Below are 17331 nucleotides of genomic sequence, written 5' to 3' on the forward strand. Positions count from 1 at the left end.
TCTACAAAAGATTCATCAGGGACGCTCGAATCCAAAAAAGTTTTAAAAAAGCCAAATAAAGTCCGAAGTTGAAGAGCATAGAGATCCAAAATGTCTTAAAGTGTTTTCAAATACAACTATGGTAATCTATGCCTGAGGTAGAAAAGCCTTGGTATTTAAAAAAATTAAAAATTTTGTTAACAGTTAATGTATAAATATTACAAAACCAATGATAATTCATGTCAGCACAACACGTGCTGACTGCTAGGCTTGTGATACCCTCGGGGAAATAAATCTCCACCATCAGTGGCATCGACCCAGTGGTTGTAAATAAACTCATCATATAATTATATAGTCGTTTATACACATATCATAGTTCAAAAAGATGCATCTTTGTTACAGGTTTAACCTCTAGGTTGCATTCTATCCAAATTACTATCGTATTACTGGTTGTTATGGTTGTTACTCTATGTCTTTACTGTAAGTATCAACTAAAATTGCCCATTAATTAAACAAAAAATCATCAAGGCATATGTTGAGTAGCGAAAGTCATAGTTGTATTGGTCGTTTGGTATAATGTCATGGACACGGTTGTAACAATGGCATAAAATTTAAGATTCAAAACATATAGAGGGAAGTACAAATTTTAGCTACCATCTTGGTATGCCATCTTCATAGTATTTTACACAAAATACAACATTTACTGCGTGACATCATTAGATACAGCCGACGAATAAAGACATTACTCAAACAACAGGTGCTATATTTTAATAAAATCTGGTCGAGTGGATGGTCTCTGTTGCATGAAAAAGCACAAAATCATGATTCGAATCCCGCTAATTGATTTGGTTAATTCATCAAAGATACCAGGATAGAGGAGTACGCCCGGTAAGGGCCGGTTTTGGCTTCAAATTTCAAGTTCATCTAACGATAGATTTTGGACTTTTTTTAAACGGTTACATGTCTATTTCAATTGATTCAATTATTTTTTTGTGAAAAATTTTAACTTATTCACTCATTAAAAACGCTCCGATTCTAGCTTAAATATGAAAAATCTATCAAATATGCCAAAAACTCACTTTTCATATGGTTTTTGTCAAAAATGAAAGTGGCCGCATCCGTGTTCATCCTCGACCTTTATATATGTTATGTATTATCATAAAACACAACTTTTCAATATCAAGAATGAACACGAATGCGGCCACTTTCATTTAAGACGGAAACCGTCTAAAATTTAACTAAAATGCTGAAATTGTGAAGATTTCAGTCATTTAGCATGACTTAATGATGCAAGTACCCGATATATGTGCATTGTAATGCCAAAAATAGCCCATATTTATGTAGCAGAGGCATTATACCTTCCAAAAAATAAATAAAAGAATTTAAACAATTTTGTAAAACTGCTATCTTTTGGGGCCGAAAAGGGGTCTTACTGAACCTACTCCTTTGTATATATACGCCAGACTCGCGTTTCGTCTATAAAAGACTCATTAGTGACGCTCGAATCCAAAAAAAGTTAAAAAGGCCAAATAAAATACGAATGTAATATATTGCTGAGGTAAAAAAGCATTAGTATCTCAAAAATTAAAACGTTTTGTAAACAGTTAATTAATAAATATGACCATATCAATGATTATTAATGTCAGCACAGACGTGCCGACTTCTGGGCTCGTGATACCATCAGGAAATCAAAACTCAACCAGCAGTGGCATCGACCCAGTGGTTGTAAATAAACTCATCATAAATATCAGGATTAAATATTGTATATACGCCAGACGCGCGTTTCGTCTACAAAAGACTCATTAGTGACGCTCGAATAAAAAAAAAAGTTAAAAAAGCCAAAAAAAGTACGAAGTTGAAGAGCATTGAGGACACAAATTCCTAAAAGTTTTGCCAAATACAGCTAATGTAATCTATTGTTGAGGTAGAAAAGACTTAGTATTTCAAAAATTCATTTTGAATAAACCTATTATCATATAAAGAAATTTTGTTTTCATTTTCTAGTCCAGAGTCGAAAAAAGCCATTTGAACATTAGTTATGAAAATTAATCATAAATGTTTCTTTTTCGTTAACAAACTCTGATTTTGAAAATAATTTAATGACAAATACCTGAAAAAAATATTAAAGTTGATATAAGACCATACGATCTTTATGTTCAGGTCTTTTCAGGTCTTTCTCTGTCTTCTTACTATACAAAAGAAGATGTGGTATGATTATCAATTAGACAACTCTACACACGAGACCAAATGACACAGAAATTAATAACTATAGGTCACCGTCCGGCCAAGTTTGTAAGAATCGAAAAAAAAAGGAAGCAAAATGAGTAAGCTGTGATACAAAATCTGTTACAAAATTCCGTACTCTGAGATATCAGCAATACGAAAATCTAAACCGGTTTTAGGTTGTTTTTTTTTTTTTATAAATTCATGCATACAGATGAGGTCTTCGGAATATTTTCAAAAATTGTGTGAACAAATGCATACTTATTATCATTGCACATACACTATTTGGGGGGCTTTAAAAAAGTAGACTTTCTTTATCATTAATTAATTTATTCTTACACTTTTGATGTTGAAATCGTTTTAAGAACATTTCCAAAAATAAAATTGGAATGTTCACTATTCTTAATCAGATACTTCTGTTCATTCACGGTTTCTTTCTAAAAATGATATCAAGATTAACAGTATAAAAAGATAAAAAAAAAATTATATGTTTTTGTTCGATTATAGAAATTTTGAAATAAGATTCATTGCTACATCAACTAAAAGATATATAATGGATGTCTATTTTGTTAATTCAGGTTTTATCGTCAATCACAGTAAGTCACAAGCTTTTGCATAGTTAGTTTCATTTCGTATAATCATAATTGGTAGATATTTGTTTTAAAGTAAAACAAGAAAAGTGATACCAAAATAAAAAGGTAATCTCGTGATCTACAAATTTCTATAGAATGAAAGACTACGAACGATGGAAGTTTTCAACGACCACAAAACACGTACTTTACTTTTATATCAATATTGCTTAAAACCTCACAAAACACGTTATTTACTTTTATACCAATATTGCTTAAATCATATTTTTTTATTTGAAAAAGGAAGATGTGGTATGATTACCAATGAGATAACTGTTCACAAGAGACAGCATGACACAGACAGTAACAATTTTAGGTCACCTTAAAGCCTTGAATAATGAGTAAAACCCATACCGTATATGCAGCTGTTTAAGTCTCCAAAATGAAAAATGAAAAACAGTTCAAACGAGAAAACTAATGGCCTAATTTATGTAAAAAACAAATGAACGATAAACAAATATGTAACACAGAAACAAACGGCAACCACTGAATTACATTTTTTCGTTGATTTTTGAAAAGTTGACGATTATATTGGTTTTAGTTGTTATGATATAACATGTTTTTAAACACAAACCCTTTTTTCTATTGATGACATCATTTTATTAGAACAAATGCGTACATTGTATCGCTCATGTAGTTTACGAAGCTGCAGACATGACACCATATATTGAAAAACAAATATGTGATCTAAGTTTTCACAAAAAGTCGCTTTAATATCATTATTCAGCAACACAATAACACATAATTAATAGCAAAAATGTGACAGTGGGGATCGGAAACAGTTTTCATTGAATATATTGTTTCAAAGATAAAAAAAAGTTTTGATTAAGCCATCATATAACAGGTGTATTTACCAACAGGAGCACTGATCGAAAAAACTAAAGGGAGGCAATTGGAATACAGAAGGAATATAAAAAAATTAAGATAGAAAAATAAATATGTCATCCAAGCAGTGAAAATGTTCTTAATACTTGAGTTTAGGGAAACGTAAAACTTTGTTATCTACTGATTAGATAAGAGATTTATGAACTTATTAACTGGCGGTATTATCAATTTATTGATTTATCAGATCGCCATCGTTACTACAGTAATTATGTTACATTTAATTGACAAAAATATGACCACCCACACCCCTAGACAAAAAAAAAATGATTGCCGTCTTGTCGAAAGCAAGCATATCTATTCGTTAATACTTGTGAGTGAAGTACCTGCCTACTTAGATCTCTTGACTACATCCTTTTTTTTTGTCAAGTTTCGAGAAAGCGAAACTTGGCGATCCTTGTGTCCGTCGTCAGTTCAACGATGACTACTCCGTCAGCATGTAGGTTCAGTCTGTTGTATAAAGTTTTGTTTTACATCAAAATCTTTGTCAAACATTAAGGATTTTCGGAAAATTGGATGCTTTACTACAAAATGGACTTCGTTTTTTTCAAAACAGTGACATTCAGGTTTTGACTAAGGTCGAAGTTATGCAGTCATCAATAACAGTTTTGTTTAATCGTCCAGTTGCAAGTTAAATGTATATCCATGCAAATCAAGATCATAATAATGGTATATGTTGAAACTGCTTTGCTCTACATTGCGCTGGACTTTTTACTTGTTTCTTAAAAAAATGCATAAGACCGAGCTTATACGTATGTGTGACCTTTTTGCTAAAAGTTTTGTTCCCTGCGACAACCTGTAGCTGTTTGTTTTTTAGTACTTTTTTATTATGGGTTGAACATGGAACGTATATACTGTTCCAAGGTTAAAAGATCAGACTATTTATACAATATTGAAACATAACATTTATGAAGCCGTTGTTTTATTTTATTGAATACTTCGCATAATATCATTCATGATATCGACTTTTCAAACTTGAAGCTCCGTTTTACATGACAATCATATGGTTTAAATTGTTTATCTTTATCCTCCCGACACAAACCAAAGAGAATAACATATGTGCTATCGTAGGTAAACGGGAAAGCGGCGGGCGTCCTTAACATCGTATTATGATGTGTACCTTATATATGACTTTGTCCCAAGTTCATCCAAATCTCGCATATTCTCGCATGAATTTTAATAAAACGCTTGACCCACTCAGAATTCTAGGTCGCAAACAAGCTTTCCCTGAACTAGAGTATTGAACATATATCATATGAGTATATATAATAATAAAAAAAATTCACACACTACATTTCACATCAAATAATAACAGTTCGTTAAAATATTGTCACTAGCGCTTTCATGCCCTCTGGCAATGTTCAGGTGACGTTTTTATAATATCCTTGACGACACTGCCGTTGGTAACGTTTATTACGTTACAATAACGGTAAGGGGAGATAAATCAAACGTATTTACGTAGATCCGTTTAATTTTGGCTGAAAGTCCTTTATAAAGTGTGCCGTAAAGTCCTTTATAACCGTAGATCCGTTTAATTTTGGCCAGTTGGACATGTATATACAAAATAACAAAAATATGGCGGTTATTTTTTTTTTGTTGTATCACATATGCAAAGACTCAGAGAATCTAAGTTAAAATGTATTAAATGATTCTTCATGAAAAAAAACTGAAAATACAGTGCATCTTAATAAGGAAAGTGACTCATGCTATTCAATAATCGATTGTCTTTTTAACTACAGCAACGATTTTGAATCCAGTTCGACAGTTTTCTCATTAATATTTTAATTGATACCACACATTCATTCCCATTATCCCATTGTATTCGTATTAGGGCAAAAGGATGTAATATGACTAACATTCAGATAGTTTATTGCATTCGACCAACACCGAAAAGGTTCAGTTTTCGAGAACATGTTAAACCTTGTCACTTTGCGTATGTGCCTTCTAAAGTAATATCTTGTAAGCCAGTAGTTGTCGTTTTGCGCTGTGTTACATACCGTCTTCATGCTCATTATATAGGTTTGACAGTTTTGATTCTCTTTTGGACTGTTTCCCATTCTGCCACATCCCGTGAAATGTTGTTTAGCTCATCTCGTACATATATTCTTATACACATCAACAACAAAAGAGAAGAAAAACTTAGTGTATGGTTATACATATATCGTTAGGGAATTATCCAGTTAAATCGCATGATTAGTCGATCGTTCTTGGCCATTGTGAAATTACTTTGTGAGGACCGAACTTTTAAGAAAATCGAAATTTGTACATGCAATCAACCCACAGCAAAATGTAGAATTCGTCCAATAAGCTCGGGTTATCCAACGAGACAATATAAAGTATTTTTTTTATGTACGAGAATGTTTAAATGTGATTTCCTATGATATTTAGTAAATACTGTAAACATACATTTCAAGCTCAATACTATTTGCAGACGAACATATACAAACAAGCATCATAGCTTAATGATGATTCTTGAATGTTTCACTAATTAAGATCTTTGATCGAATTAACCAAAGTAATGACAAGAGAAATGATAGACGAACAACGATTACCCGTATACAGTTGCTGTATTTCCGATGGATGAGTCCATGTCTCCACCCGAAAACGACAAGTTTTCACGGTCTTTTGACATTTAGACATGATGGCGGATGCATGCATACCCTGGGACGACAACTCTGTTAACACAACGGTCCTCTCCCATTTTGTAGTTCATACGATTCCCTCACTGTTCATTACATATATTTTGATTTCTAAATGAAGTTACGAGATTTAAACATCCATAAACTACTGTTGCCTCTTGATTACATCAGTCAATGTCCGCTTTATTATTATTCTGATATATTGATCCATGCGGCCTGTAGATCTGGGTTTGAACACGCATTTGCAATGATAATAAGAACTTTTAGAAAGGCTTTACCACATAGAGACTAATTTTGCTAGGAATATTTGTAGGACTCCAACTTTATCTAATTATTGACAATTCTGTTCTATTTTTTTCGTATATTTAGCATTACCTGTGGTAACCATAAGCAACAGGTTGGAAATATTCAGATATGGCGAAAGTTTTGATTTGCAATGTAACATTACTTCAGTGTTTAAGCTGAGATCAGTCAAATGGTACAAATACACAGACGAACAATACATCTGTTGCGAAAATGATAAAAAATACACTTTGAAGAAAGACAAACCATACATACTTTCTATTAACAACGCAGAGGAGAGTGACATTGGAACATATATATGTGTGATACAGACTTTACTAGGACATGTTGAAAGTACCCCTATAGAAGTCATATATGGTATGTGAAATGATCGTTTTATAATAAATCATAAATATCATATTCCGTTTAATGCTGAAAACGTGTTGATAAATTGACAAAAGAAAATTTACCAATGAACATTTACATGTTAATCGATAAAAAAGTCATTTGACTATATATCATCTACTTTCCTTCAAATTTAATAAATAATATAAACAATATCTTGAATGTATGCAAAATATTTTTTTTGCCAACCGTGCAAGGGCTGAATAGCCAGTCAAGGTCGTTAAACACTTCCATTTGTGAACTTCAAAAGAAACTTAAACGGTAGTTATAACAAATAAAACTCACTATGAGGAACGTACAGAAGAGTGACATTGGAAAATATATGAAATATGACAATTAAATATTATTTTGGTCTTGAACTATTTTTTTTTTATAGATTTTAAGGTATTGACCCATTTTTATTCTTAATATGTATATGTTACAGTAAATAGATGAAATTAGGAATTACATGTAATTACTAAACAATTCAGTAAATACCTGTAATTACTAGTCAATTTAGTAATTACATGTATTTACTATTTGGTTCAGTGATTACAGGTAATTTTGTCATTTTTACAGCTATTTACTAACTTGATATTATTGTTAATATCTTTGGCATAATTCAAAAACCCTAATAAAAAATATACGAAAAAAACCCATTTTTTCACTTTATAAATTTCCGGCGTCCCAAGCGCTTTTCTGAATTAAAATTCATCAGGCATTCTTGATCACTTCAAATATTTCTTCAAACGAGACAAAATACAAAATAGGATTTGCATTGTATGTGAATAATTTTGAAAGGTAATTTTTAAGCAATGGTAAATCGCCTTATGATGTACAGGATTTGTATTTATTTAAGTATGCCGATGGTATACTTGTTTTCTGATTCTGTAAAAGGTACTTGCGCCTGTTCCAAGCCAGGAGCCTCTGGTCTTTGTTAGTCTTGTATTATTTTAATTTTAGTTTCTTGTGTACAATTTGGAAATTAGTATGGCGTTCATTATCACTGAACTAGTATACATTTGTTTAGGGGCCAGCTGAAGGACGCCTCCGGATGCGGGAATTTCTCGTTACATTGAAGACGTGTTGGTGACCTTCTGCTGTTGTTTTTCTATGGTCGTGTTGTTGTCTTTTTGATACATTCCCCATTTCCATTCTCAATTTAACTATTATAAAATTTAAAGCTTTTATTTAAAGCTGTTTGTTTAACTCTTTGGTAGGGTTTTTGTCTCTTTGTCACATTTCTTTTTTCAGATTTTATTCGACACGCTTTTGTTCTACACTCGTAAATGGAGTTTAACAATTCCATCGCACAAATGATGTTATTTAGAATCTAGGTGGTTATGTAAAAAGTAAAATCACAAAAATACTGAACTCAGAGGAAAATCAATTCTTAAAGTCCATAATCACATGGCAAAATCAAATAACAAAACGCATCAAAAATGAATGGACAAGAACTGTCATATTCCTGACTTGGTACAGGCATTTTCAAATGTAGAAAATGGTGGATTGAACCTGGTTTTATAGTTTAGAAAAAAATGTAAGGGTAGAAGAAGAATGAAGAATGGTATTTTGATGGTAATGTTATTGACATTGTTGATGGGTTTTGTTACTCAAGACCTGTAAGAGTACTGTTGATTATCATTTATAACGTTACTTTTTTGAAACACAGAAACACTGAGTTGAGCAAGGTACCGTAATTGTCTTGAAATCATAACCTTCATCTTTATATTTGAATATTTTCATGTACTGGAATTTGTTTAATAGATATAGGAAAATAAGTGTTAATGAGACAACTATCAATTCAAGTCACAATTTATAAAAGTAAACCGTTATAGGTCAACGTTCGGTCTTCAACACGGAGCCTTGGCTCTCAACGAACATCAAGCTATAAAGGGCCCAAAAAAATAATAGTGTAAAAGTACGGCCTTTAACACAGAGCATTGGCTCACAATGATTTAATCATTTGCAAATCTTTTAGATACAGGATCAGGTTACCTCTTTGATAGCTACGATCCCTAAACAAATTCTGGCAATTTTTTTAGGTTATTTTTGTTTTTGTTTTCCGATTTATCATCGTTTTGTTAGGTTGTGAGTTTAGAATAAAATTTGCTCGCTAAACAACTAAAGACTGCTGCAATAGATCAGTTAAAATGATTAATTGACACAGTTTCATATGTGTTTTTAAACAAGATCTTGGAATAGCAAATGAACAGTACATGTATATGTTTAATTACGTATCACAGAAATAAAACATTTAAAAAAAAAATCAAAGACATATTTTCAAATATGTTTATAAATTTAGCAAGAGTACATTATGTTTGTATTTTATTATTCAAACTGATATTATTGAATCATATAATATTGTGAAGATGAGAATAATTTGCTTACAGTAGTACAAGAATATAATAATAAATGTCATTTTCAACGGTTAGTAAATAGCTGTAAAATTTCGTTTTAAAGTTAGTAACTACTGGTAAATACTGGGCAGTTTTAGGAATTACATGTATTTACTAAGTGCATTAGGAATTACAAGTAATCCCTAAATTTTAGTGATTACATGTAATTCCTAATTTCACCTATTTACTGTAACATATACACTGTATTTAAAAGAATGTATATGTTATATATATAATTAACACTTTAATACTTTAGTATACTTTACTGAACTTTTCCCCTGGAAATTCAGTAACTAATAACAGGGATACTCGGTCTAACGCTGCAATCTGAGTAAATTGTTAAACAGCATATATGTAATAAACATGATAAAAGATATTTACTTGGAAAAAAAAAGAAAAAAAAAGAAAGCTATCTTGCAGAGGCAAAACTGAGGAGAAGGAAACCTGGTGAATCGTTTAGAGATTTGGGGCAATATATTGAAGATTTGTACAGGCGTGCATACCCATCTCATCCAGAACTTGTCCAAGAAAATAGTATCAGATCGTTTCTTGACGCTTGCGGTGAGTCGGAGGAGTTTCGCATGTTTATAAGGATAACTAAGCCTAGGACACTCCAGGAAGCTGTTGCAAGTGCCATGCAAGAAGAATGTATTCGAATGAATAAAGAAAATGTGAACAAGGTTAACAGGAGAAATAATGATTATACAGTGGAAAAAGAAAGGGATGTTCATAAAACCGAGTTAAAAGAAGAACAATTATTCAGAAAGTCCTATAAACAACCGAAGATATCAAAATAAGATATAAAGACAGTGTACGAATTGCGGAAAAAAGAGGACACACAAGAGAGTACTGTTGGAGTAAGACACATTCAAACAATCAGAACATTTAAAATCAGACGGTACCAGAGGAAGACACCGCCCAGAATAGCGGTGGTACCGTCCAGCAGTTAAACAAAAACCGGTCGGAGCAGGGCCTATTGGTAATCGGTAACTGGTGGCCTATCAGAAGTTTAAAGGAGTGTACCTGGGATGAACAGAAGACAACACGTTCCACTCAAACCGAAAGGGATGATATGAAGATTGACTTAGATCACTTAATAGACCAAGATTTAACTCCAGAGTATCACATAACACCTACGTGGTTGAGTGATGGTGCGTTTGTTTATCTGCGATAGGAACACATAGACAATGAATTATTGTAAGATAATATTTGGCAAGACAACGTAGCTATGTTAACGTAATACCTGGAAAAGTTGGTATGATGGTGGATGTTCAAATAGAAGGATCATCAATTAGTTGGAAGATTGATACCGGTGCAAGATTTACTTTCATAACAGAAGAATGCTAGAGAAATACTTTGCCTGATAGTAGACCTATGATAAGACCAGTGGATACCAGATTCATCATAGCTAGTGGTGGTGATTTTAAATTGTCAGGAACTACTGTAATGACATTATCAGTTGATGAATTTTGTGTTCAATTTCCAATTATTTTTGGAGGAGTCAAAAATAATTTACTTGGTGAAAATTTTCTCCAAACTTTTCGATTTGAATTGGACTGGGATTCCTTATCTCTAGAAATATTCCATTTGACGAACAAAATGAATGCGTTCGTTCTAGTAGAGTTGTATTTCTAGGATTAGTTTCGTACTATAGAAAATTTATCAAGAATTTCTCATTGAAAGCGAAGAGTCTATTTGAATTAACAAACCCTAGCGTGACATGGAACTGGTCTAAAGAATGTGATATGACGTTCCATACATTGAAGGATAAGTTAGTGACATCACCGATTTTGTCTTACCCTGATGTTAACGGCGGGTAATTTATTTTAGACACGGGCGCGAGTAACTTTTTTATTGGTTGCGTTTTATCACAAATTCAACATTGCGTTTTATCACAAATTCAACAAGGACAGGAACACATTATAGCGTATGGAAGTAGGACTTTGAATAAACGGGAAATAAACTATTGTGTTACTAGAAAGGAATTACTAGCAGTTGTGCATTTCATGAAGTATTTTAAGCATTACCTTTTGGGACGTAACTTTACAATCAGGACGGACCATGGATCCTTAGCATGGCTTTACCGATTCCGGGAACCAGACGGTCAGATAAGTCGCTGTATACAACAAATAAGCGCATATGACTTTAAGATAGTACATAGACCTGGCAAGAAACATAACAACGCTGACGCTCTATCAAGAATCAAGATAAAAGAGCGGGATTTTTGTACACAGTGTAAATTACCATGTGACTATGAGTTTGAGGCACCGCCTAAACAAGATGAAACTGAAGAACCAGTTGTTATTGCACCAGTAAATAAAATCAATACAGAAGTTGACAATTCATTTAATGTGCCAATAAAGAGGGGTCGTAAGCCAAATACTCCGAAACGTGCACAAGCTAAGAAGCAGCCAGATATTACTTTGACACCATCCTTGATGCATGAAATGCACAGCCAAGATACAGAACTAGGTGATGTATTGAAATTTAAGTTGGCTAGTGCAGTGAAACCTACATTCGAGAATTTCACAAGTAAAAGAACGTTATTTAAAAATTGGATTCAAAAATGGGAACTCTTAACTGTTCAGGATGACATATTATATTACTATTGGGAAGACCAAACTGGAAAATATGTACACATAAAGCTTTACAGTGATATGTGCCTCGGCATCTACATGATTCCCCAACTGGTGGACACCAAGGTATCAACAGAACTAAAAAGCAAGCTGCGCTATGCCCATTTTACTGGCCACATATGAATTTGAATATTCAAGATTATGTTCAAACCTGTGATATCTGTGAAGAACGAAAGCAACCTGTACGATCAAAACGACAGAAAATGAAAAGTTATGTTATGGGTACAAGATTTCAGAGACTCGCAAGCGATATTGCAGGCCCACTTCCCACTACTGAACAAGGAAATCGATATATATATTGGTTATTCAAGACAATTTTACCAAGTTAACGAAAGTTTATCCGTTGTGTGACATAAATGCAGAAACCGTGGCTAATGTGTGTTCTAAAAGGATGGATTAAAATAAACGGATGTCCAGTGGAGATCCATTCAGATCAGGGTACTCAATATGAGAGTCAGTTGTTTCAAAGTTGTTTCAAACTTTTGCATATTAAAACGCGGACTACATCTATGCACCCAAGATCTGATGGAATGATGGAGAGAGGGTATAGAACAATAAAAGAAATGCTAAATAAGTTCATTGACCGAAATCAGTCCGAATGGGATAAATACATCGACTATATGGTGATGGCATATAACTCAACACTACATGACATTACTGGTATTACGCCGTATAGAATGATGTTTGGTGACGAAATGAAAATGCCGTTAAATTTGATTGCTGGATCACCGTCAGATGATGACGAGGAGACTCATTTTAGAATGAGCATAGCTTTGTTGCTAAAATAAGAGAGGAGTTAGCACGTGAAAAATTGAAAAGTACTGCTATCCGCCAAAAAGATTAGTATGACAGAAATGTAAAATAAAATGAATTATGCTACTGGTGAATTGGTAAGGAGATGGCAGCCTCACGTAATGAAAGGTGGAAAGAAAAAGTTGTACAGAAACTGGACTGGCCAATGGGTTATTATCGAAAAATTAACGGATGTCCTGTTTAAAATTAGGCACTCAAAGAATTCGCATAATGTGGTTGTGCATGCAGACAATTTCAAAAAGTATAAAGGAGTGAAGTCTGTTTATTGGTTTAAACCAGAGAAGACAATCTTACACGCCCTACCCCCATCAATAAATTATTTCGACAGTGAACATGCACTACGGAGCAATGGTGCATCAGAAAATACGCGTGAGAACGAGCCGACCCTCATACAATCCGATGAGTATCAAACAGATGAAACATTGGAACCGTTGGAAAATTGTGTGGATAAAACATTGGAACCGCCGGAAAATTGTGTGTATAAAACATTTGAACAGCCAGACAGTTCTTTAGATATAACATTGAAACCCCCCAACGGTTCCTTAAATAAAATATCGGAACCCCCGGTACCCCTGGTACCCCCGGACGGTACTGGGAACCGTTCAAAATCAGTGTCACCATCTATAATAACGACAAAGCGCGGGAGAATTGTCAGAATACCTTTGCGCTATCAATAAGACAAAACACAACATTTATACACACAATATTTTATTAACAATGGATAGAAAAGTGACAGAAAATAGGATTATGTGTGAACATTGTTTTAAATGGTATAGTAGTAACAAATCATACAAAAGACACATTAAAGAAGTGCATTCCGTAAATTATTCAATGTTTGATATGTCATAAAACTTTTAGCCGAAAGAGCCATTTCAGAAGACATACTAGGAAATTTCACAAGGACACTGAAAACAGTGACACTCTAAAAGTGACCATACAGAACGAAAGCTGTTTTGATGTTCATAAACATTTGTCAGAAGAAGGATCAATGTTTCACGATACGCCAACCTTTGAGGGACCGACATTCGACCTCTGAGGGACATCCGGTGAAATGCCAGATTAAATAGAGGATATTTCATTCGATGAATTTATAACTGAACCAGAATTGGACGACTCGGAACGTGTTGAAAATGACAAATACAGTGCAAAAACAGTGGAACAGTTGAACCGGACGAAAACAATAACCATAGCAGTAATGTCATTGACAGTAATAAACAAACAATTATTCTAAAACTGGAAACACCAACAGTAAATCTAACGGATGGTCGTACAGTGGTAAATAGAGACACGTCTATTGCATATTCTAACAATGTAAACCCGGATGATATTAACATAACCATTGTTGTGGATGATCTAACTAAAGAAACAAATGAACATTTATAGCCAAACCAATCAGAAAAATGTGAAGAAATATATAACTTTATTAACTAGTATGAGTGTGTACGTAAACATTAACCTGAGTTGGACTATATTTAGAGCGTGTATTGGTCAGTTAAATCTATTTTAAAACCAATCGATAATTGTGTTTTTGGATATATATGTAACTGTACAGTGAGTAGCCTAGTTTTGTTTAATACGGTATTGAAATAGGAATTTCAATTGCTAGTTGGGGGGATTGTAGCGATTTTAGTTTGACAGTATAATTATTATTATGTAAGATGTCTTTCTTTAAATACATTAGGGTTAAATTACATTTCTATAGGGCAATGCCCAGTATTCTTATTGATTTGAACGGCATCTATATCATTTAAATTCATCGCCCGCTATCTTAAGAACCACCCGGTAGCCAATCTTTAGAACCGTTAAGGTACCGCCCGGTATCTAAAGAAACGCCCGGTTACCCATCTTTGGAACCGTCGGGGTACCGCCTATAATTATGTATATAAGGGGATGCGAGAGTGATAGAGTGGAGATAGTAAGCTAGAAGACGTGAGAGTTATATTGTGTTAGTTAACTAAGATTATTGATCAACTGTTTTATTATGTGAAACTGATATACATTTAACAGAGTACATAGTGATTTCAATTGAAACTTTGTGTTGTGGTTTGTTTTCTTCGTGCCATCTTAACATGGATTTTACGTAATTTACGCTTACAAAATAACACATCGACAAACACGAATCCATACAAAAACGACAACGCTGCAAAAGCGAGTAACCATTTTTCGTTTTTGAGACATGAGCTGTTGAAATAAACTACATTTTACATGAACAACAGTTCAATTTTGTTGGTCTACAGATTTAAAAAGAAAAGATAAACAGTTCAAAACTGAACGACAAAGTCGTTGGTACAAATAATCACGACAAAGAACCATGCAAATCCGAACTAGGCGATAATATAGAACGCAACGTGCAAGAACCTTATGTATAACCAAGTTCTATAAACATATAACTTAATATTTTTTCAGGTGAGGTTATAATTAGATACAACTGATTTTTAGTTAATAGCAAATCAGTATTAACTCATTTCGCTTCTTATTCCACAAAATATCAAACTACAGTTACAAGTTTCACATTATTTTTCTGGACTCTTTATACTCTATTCTGTCATAATCTTGAATTGAGAATGCAAAAGAACACTTTGTTTATTATGTGTACTGATTGATTACATTAAATCTCAGATGCATGATTTTTTTTTATTAATTGTTATTGGCTTTGAATTACCTGTGAGAACTCTCAGAACTAAGCGTGTTGTTGATGTTGGAATGTACAAGTACCCGGTTACGTCCCCTCTATGTTTTTGTTATATGTATTTCCATTTGAATCCATCTGATGAACTTATAAAAAAGCAGAAGCGGTATGATTGCCAATGAGACAACTATTCACGAAAGACCAAAATAACACAGACATTAACAACTATAGGTCACCGTACAACCTTCAACAATGAACAAAGCCCATACCGCATAGTCAGCTATAAAAGGCCCCGATAGTACAATGTAAAACAATTCAAATGAGAAAACTAACGGCCTTATTTATGTAAAAAAAATGAACGACAAACAAATATGTAACACATAAACAAACGACAACCATTGAATTACAGGCTCCTGACTTGGGACAGGCACATACATAAATAATGTGGCGGGGTTAAACATGTTAGCGGGATCCCCCCCCCCCCGCCTTACCTGGGACAGTGGTATAACAGTACAACATAAGAACGAAATTAGCATTTCTGAGTTCGTCATTATGTTTTACTGTTTCATCACTGTCCATGGTGAAGGGGGATATCCCGGCAACGTTAAATATGTGTGTACCTGTGCCAAATCAGTGGTTGTCGTTTTTTCTGTGATACATATTTGTGTTTCAGTCATTGTTTGAACATTAACTATGCAACTAGTTCATTTAGTTTTCTCGTTTGAATTGTTTACATTAATATTTTTTGGCCTTTTTTGCTGACTATGCAGTATCATTTTTTTTTTTATATTTACTTTAAAATTGCATTCACTCATTTGGAAAGATACACAAAATCATAGCAAATGAGAAACAATTTGATAGAGAAAAACTAACATGTTCTATTGTAACATACATATGTAGTTTCAGTATGAATCATGGTTCTAAATTTAGAATTTACTTTCCGAAAAAATGCAAAAGGAAAAGAAGACACCTGTTTTATTTCTACACCTGCCAGGATAAAAGGGTGTAAGGTCAAACACATAGAGTAGAATGATATTTCGTAGACAGAATCTGATGGTTTCTTTATTGTTGTTGTCTTTGTTCCCCAACTAGTAAATGTTGCACTAATGGTTGATTATCGACTTGATATCTTACATTTTATATGTATATATCATGACATAAAATTTCTAATTGCGTAAAAAATATGCCAGTGTTTTTTCAATACACAAATACACATGTCATGTATAAATCATTCGTAACCTACAATTTTACACTATGAATTGTATTTAATTCGAAACTTGGGTTTTAACATAAAAAAATATCGTTGAGTCAATATAATCAATTTGGTACGAATCGAAGCATAATTGTCCTTTGTTTATCTATTTGTTTTGTTATAATATTATTGTTAGGCTTTTTACTTTTTATACCATATACTTCATTATATTATATGTAAGGCCTGGATCAAAAAAGGAAATAATTAAGGTCCTTAAATTGCTATTTCCCTTCAGTTGCTACTTTGAAACAATCCGACCTCCTGGTTTTCTTTTGAAATTTCCCTTCTTTGTTTCTTTGAATATTCATCTATGAAAAAGATGTAACTATAAAGATATAGGAAGATGTAGTATGTGTGCCAATGAAACAACTATCCATCCAAGTCCCCACAAATTACTAGTGTAAAACCATTCAAATGGGAAAACCAACGGTTTTATCCATATAAAAACGAGAAACACTTATAAACTACACAAACAGACGACAACAACTGTACATCAGATTCCTGACTAAGGACAGGTGCAATCATTTGCAGTGGGTTTAAACGTTTTAATGGTACCAAACCTTCACCCTTTTCTAAAACAATAG

General features: G+C 33.2%; 1 protein-coding gene across 1 annotated transcript in view; it reads left to right on the plus strand.

Annotated features, from left to right (window-relative positions):
- The window catches only part of LOC143050928 (uncharacterized), a 127075-nt gene that overhangs the window by 75669 nt on the left and 34075 nt on the right, over positions 1–17331 (plus strand). The window contains exons 8-10 of the mRNA XM_076224028.1: positions 382–459; positions 2781–2798; positions 6722–7012. Coding sequence (XP_076080143.1) covers positions 382–459; positions 2781–2798; positions 6722–7012 — 387 coding nt within the window. The remainder of the gene's footprint in view (positions 1–381; positions 460–2780; positions 2799–6721; positions 7013–17331) is intronic.

This window comes from Mytilus galloprovincialis, chromosome 11, assembly GCF_965363235.1.
Source record: "Mytilus galloprovincialis chromosome 11, xbMytGall1.hap1.1, whole genome shotgun sequence".
NCBI classification, from domain to species: domain Eukaryota; kingdom Metazoa; phylum Mollusca; class Bivalvia; order Mytilida; family Mytilidae; genus Mytilus; species Mytilus galloprovincialis.